At 44.1% G+C, this 6,000-nt stretch overlaps 1 protein-coding gene across 1 annotated transcript in view; it reads left to right on the top strand.

The window, feature by feature from the left end:
• The first annotated feature begins 2,589 nt into the window (after positions 1–2,589).
• Positions 2,590–6,000, top strand: part of MOB3B (MOB kinase activator 3B) — a 104,089-nt gene continuing 100,678 nt past the window's right edge. Inside the window, exon 1 of the mRNA XM_004387753.1 lies at positions 2,590–3,007. Coding sequence (XP_004387810.1) covers positions 2,590–3,007 — 418 coding nt within the window. The remainder of the gene's footprint in view (positions 3,008–6,000) is intronic.

Raw genomic sequence — 6,000 nt, 5'->3', positions numbered from 1 at the left:
GGAATGTAAAATGGTACAACCACTTTGGAAATCAATTTGGCGCTCCCTTAAAAAGCTAGAAATAGAAGTACCATACGATCCAGCAATCCTGCTCCTTGGAATATATCCTAGATAAATAAGAGCCATCACACAAATAGATATATGCACACCCGCATTCATTGCAGCACTGTTCACAATAGCAAAAAGATAGAAACAACCTAGGTGCCCATCAACAGATGAGTGGATAAACAAATTATGGTATATTCACACAATGGAATACTATGCAATGATGAAGAACAATGAGGAATCCACAAAACATCTCATAACATGAATGAATCTGGAAGGCATTATGTTGAGTGAAATTAGTCAATCGCAAAAGGACACATATTGTATGAGACCACTATTATAATAACTCAAGAAAAGGTTTAAACACAGAAGAAAACATTCTTTGATGGTTACGAGAGTAGGGAAGGAGGGAGAGGGGAATTCACTAACTAGATAGTAGACAAGAATTATCTGAGGTGAAGGGAAGGACAACACACAATACAGGGGAAGTCACCACCACTGGACTAAACCGAAAGCTAAGAAGTTTCCTGAATACAACCAAACACTTCGAGGGACAGTGTAACAGGGGCAAGAGTTTGGGGACCATGGTTTCAGGGGACATCTTGGTCAATTGGTATAACAAAGTTTATTAAGAAAATATTCTGCATCCCACTTTGTTGAGTGGCATCTGGGGTCTTAAAAGCTAACGAGTGGCCATCTAAGATACATCAATTGGTCCCAGCCTACCTGGAACAAAGAAGAATGAAGAATACTAAAGACACAAGGAAAATATTGGCCCAAGAGACAAAAGGGGCCACATAAACCAGAGACTCCATCAACCTGAGACCAGAAGAACTAGATGGTGCCGGTCTACCACCAATGACCACCCCGACAGGGAAGACAACAGAGAGTCCCTGATGGAGCAGGAGAGAAGTAGGGTGCAGAACTCAAATTCTAGTAAAAAGACCAGACTTAATGGTCTGATGGAGACTAGAGGAATCCCAGAAGACATGGACCCTGGAATATCTGTTAACCCAGAACTAAAACCATTCCCGAAGCCAACTCTTCAGACAATGAATAGACTGGACTATAAGACATAAAATGATACTCATAAAGAGTGTGCTTGTTAGTTCAAGTAGATACATGAGACTAAATTGGCAACTCCTGTCTGGAGATGAGATGAGAAGGCAGAAAGGGATAGCAGCTGGTTGAATGGACACGGGAAATCCCGGGTGGAAAGGAGGAATGTGTGGTCACGTTGTAGGGATAGCAACTAGGGTCACATAATAATATGTGTATAAATGTTTGTATGAGAAACTAACTTGAGCTGTAAACTATCACCTAAAGCACAATTTAAAAAAAGAAAAGAATACTTGCATTATCACAGAAAGCTCTATCGGGCAGTTCTACCTCAACGTGCTATCTAGGATGTGATATTAAGGATATAAAAGATGGCACATTCTAGGAGTAACAAATGCTGTCATAGTTACGGATTCTTGGAGAGAAATAGAACCCACTCAAGTTAGCTGAACTAAAGAGATTTATTTGACTAATTTAGGAAAACTCATGGATCCCACGGACAGGAAACACAGCTAGGCTTCGTGAAGAACTGGAACCAGTTCCTAGAACCACTCTCCCCTTTTCACCCTCTGTCTTTTTCTGTTGTTTTGATCTCCCTGTGGCCACTTGGGCTCTTACGTTTGTTTCTCTGTATGTTTGTGGCCTCCTCCTCCTTCTCTTCTTTCTCCTCCTCCTCGTTGTTCCTTTTCTTCTCCCACTCCCCACCAGATTTCTCAACTCCACTACACATGATCCAAACAGGGCTTAACTAGGCCTGGTTTCCATTACTTCTCAGGGTCAATGCCCAAAAAAGGCTGGATCCTGATTTTAAATTCCCAGGAGAGATCTTCTTCTTAGCCAGCTGGTGTGATAGCCATCCCTGCTCCAATCAGCTGTATCCAGGAAGATGGGGGTAGTGACCCTACACTTACTCAAGAGAGGCAGTGGTAATGGTGGTGGGAGCAGGGGGAGAAGATGATCTAAGAAGGAGTGTAGATGAGACAGGGATGGGTCATTGACTGACATGGGTGTCTTTAACATCACGGAGAGGTCCATTGAGTCTACGATCATGCAGGGAAGAGCAAGTAGAGATTTGACAAAGACCATGAAGAAAAAGAGTTGGATACCTTTTCTTCCTTGGTTACTTTAATGGTTTGCATCACTAGTACAGTGTAGCTTAATCTCCATGTCCATATACCTGTTAGAAATAGGCAGCCAGAAACACAGGTGGAACTCAGGTCTAAACCTTTGCCATTTTTTAAATGCAAACTGTGCACTCACAAGTTCCCTTTTCTCTTCTGCCTTTAGGAAGGAACATGAGTTTCCCCTGGAAATCATTCAAGAGAAAGATGGAAGTGAACGTTTAGAAGAAATTAAAAGCTGCAGGCCGCAAGACTGGGGCCTGAGGGCTGGCAGTGGAAAAGCCTGCTGGGCTGTGATCTCTCACTGCAAAGCTCCAAGTGCCTTTTTGCTTCCTGCAGAAGAAAGGAAGAGAAGGAGAAGACCATGTCCATAGCCCTGAAGCAGGTGTTCAACAAGGACAAGACCTTTCGGCCCAAGAGGAAATTTGAACCTGGCACACAAAGGTTTGAGCTCCACAAACGGGCCCAGGCATCCCTCAACTCGGGTGTGGACCTGAAGGCGGCAGTGCAGCTGCCTAGCGGGGAAGACCAGAATGACTGGGTGGCTGTACATGTGGTGGACTTCTTTAATCGGATCAACCTCATCTACGGCACCATCTGTGAGTTCTGTACCGAGCGGACCTGCCCTGTGATGTCAGGGGGGCCCAAATATGAGTATCGGTGGCAAGACGACCTCAAGTACAAGAAGCCGACTGCACTGCCTGCTCCTCAGTACATGAACCTTCTTATGGATTGGATCGAGGTCCAGATCAACAATGAGGACATATTTCCTACATGCGTAGGTAAGTCCATGACCAGCTTCGTTAGTTGTTTTGTTGCACCTCATCGGGGCTTGGAAAGTTTGCAGAGGCTTCTTCGAGGATCGCCTTTGAATGCTGGATAGCACCCAGACCAATGTTTTCCTAAATTCTGTCACCTGCGTACCTTCAGTGTATTTTTCCATAGCTAAGTACCTCACTGAAATGCAAAAAAGATCACCTGTGACCCGCTTAACATTTTGGACCCCAGTGGTATACACCCCACTCTGGGGAACACTGACTTGGTGAAATATTAGGTTTGATCTGGTTGGATTCCTTAGGTCTAGACTCCTATACTTCCCAGTTATCCTGGTAACATTTTTATTCTTTGGCTAATTGACTTGTTATTTGTTAGGTGCCATCGAGTCGATTCTGACTTATAATGTCCCCATGTGACAGAGTAGAACTGCCCCATAGGGTTTTCTAGGCTGTAATCTTTATGGGAGCAGATTGCCAAGTATATCTCCTGTGGAGCCAATGGGTAGATTTGAACCAAGGCTCCTTGTTGACTAGGTAAAGTTGACTCTGGTGTGGTTATTGGTACTCATCTCTTTGGATTCAGAGCTCCCTGTGTAAGAATCCATGGATTTGTTTGGGGGCCAAATGAGCAGGAGGTTGGCATTCTGGGAGAATAAAGATCTTAGCATTCTGTTCTTCCCTCTCCTGATCATTGGTTATTAACTACTGACTGTACCGTTAACTCTGGACCCTCACATAGCTACTGGATCCACTGAGACTCTTGAAATGCAAAGAATTTTGTTTGCTTTGTGCTATAAACTGTAAAACTCTTCAAGGGGAAGGACCAAACCTTTTGTACCTCTTATATTTCTTTGTGCAGCTGATCACTGGCTTTCCTACACACCAACTAGCTGGATTTAGAATTCATTTTTTGGTGCCTTAGCCTCAACAGAGGGAGTCACTGGGTGGTGCTTCTGTTAACATGCTCTACTGCTAACCAAAAGGTTGGGGGGTCAAGTCCATCCAGAGGCACCTCAGAAGAAAGGTCTGGGGATCTACTTTGAAACATCAGCCAGTGAAAACCCTATGGAGCACAGTTCTACTCTGATACACATGGGGTCATCATGAGTCAGAATTGACTTGATGGTGACTGGTACTGGTAGGCTCAGTAGAAGCAGGCAGTCGCCTGCTTCCACTGTTGTATCTCTAGTGCCTAGCACAGTGCTCTGGAGCATGTATAGGTACCCGGGCTTCTAACTGGTTCCTTCTGGTTTGAACTCCTGCTGAGAATTTGCGTTTCTAACAAGTTTCCGGGTGATGCTAATGATGCAGGTTAGGGACCAATTGTTTTTTTTTAACTGTACTTTAGATGAAGTTTACAGAACAAATAGTTTCTCATTAAACAATTCGTACACATACTGTTTTATGACATTGGTTAACAACTCCATGACAAGTCAACACTCTCCCTTCTCAACCTTGGGTTCCCTATTACCAGCTTTCCTGTCCCCTCCTGCCTTCTAGTCCTTGTCCCTGGGCTGTTGTACTCCATGAGTCTTGTTTTGTTTTATGGGGCTATCTAATCTTTGGCTGAAGGGTGAACCTCGGGAGTGACTTGATTATTGAGCTAAAAGGGTGTCTGGGGGCCATACCCTTGGGGTTTCTCCAGTCTCTGTCAGGCCAGTAACTCTGGTCTTCTTTTGTGAGTTAGAATTCTGTTCTATATTTTTCTCCAGCTTTGTCCGGGACCCTCTGTTGTGATCCCTGTCAGAGCGGTCAGTGGTGGTAGCCGGGCACCATCTAGTTGTACTGGACTCAGTCTGGTGGAGGCCGTGGTAGTTGTGGTCCATTAGTCCTTTGGACTAATCTTTCCCTTGTATCTTATTTTCTTCATTCTCCCTTGCTCCCAAAGGGGTGAGACCAGTGGAGTATCTTAGTGGCTGCTCACAGGCTTTTAAGACCCCAGATGCTACTCACCAAGGTAGAATGTAGAACATTTTCTTTATAAACTATGTTATGCCAATCGAGCTAGATGTTCCTCGAGATCATGGTAGGGACCAATTCCGAGAACTGCTAGTAGAGCCAAACCCAAACCAAACTCACTGCCATGGAGTTGATTTCAACTTATGGTGACCCTTAGGACAGAGTAGAATGCTCCATAGGGTATCCAAGGCTGTAAATCTTTACAGAAGCAAACTGCCATATTTTTCTCCCATGGAGCAGCTGGTGGGTTCGAACTGCTGACCTTTTGGTTAGCAGCCAAGCACTTTAACCACTGTGCCACCAGGTCTCCTCACTAATAGAGCAGCAGTTCTCAAAATTTATTATACCTGAGAATCATCGGGAGATCTTGATAAAATGTAGATTCCGATTCAGTATATCTGGGGTGGAAATGCCAATTTACAGCAGGGGTTCAAACTGCAACGAACCGGTTTGAAGCCCTGGTAGGCACTCAGGAGATATTTGTGGAATGACTGAATAAGTACTCGTGCTATATTGGAAAGTATTATTAAAAAGCTCCTGGATAGTTGAGGTACAAAAATGTATTTGAAACACACTGTTAAAATCACCTCTAGATGGGGTGTGTGTCCCCCCATGTGGCATATGGAAAATGAGATGGGGCATATGGAAGTAACTAAGTTTATGCCAGAAACAAAGTGTATAAATTGATTGAGGCAATACGTACATCTTGAAATATTCAGCACGCAAACCAATTTGCCCAGAATCCTTGTGTTGCCTTGACTTGTCTATTTCCCTCACGCTCTTTCTGTCTCTCCTGTCCCTTGTTAACAGGAAGGAGGTGGGGTCTGTGCTACTACAAATGCTCTTGGATCACTTATATAGGAGGAAGAAGGCAGGTTACAGAAGCTCCGCTAGCCATATATTACATACCTTAGAGGGGTGGGAATTTCTTAGATTTATGCCCATTTGCACTTTCATTGACTGCAGAAACTTCTTTTGGAGCTGGAAGGAATATTTCTTTTCCAGGAACAATACAAGCAACTGCCAATGCTCTGTGCAGA

This window comes from Trichechus manatus, unplaced genomic scaffold (genome assembly GCF_000243295.1).
Source record: "Trichechus manatus latirostris isolate Lorelei unplaced genomic scaffold, TriManLat1.0 scaffold00192, whole genome shotgun sequence".
NCBI classification, from domain to species: domain Eukaryota; kingdom Metazoa; phylum Chordata; class Mammalia; order Sirenia; family Trichechidae; genus Trichechus; species Trichechus manatus.
The sequence above is the reverse complement of the archived record's forward strand: the minus strand, read 5'-3'. Positions and strand labels throughout refer to the sequence as shown.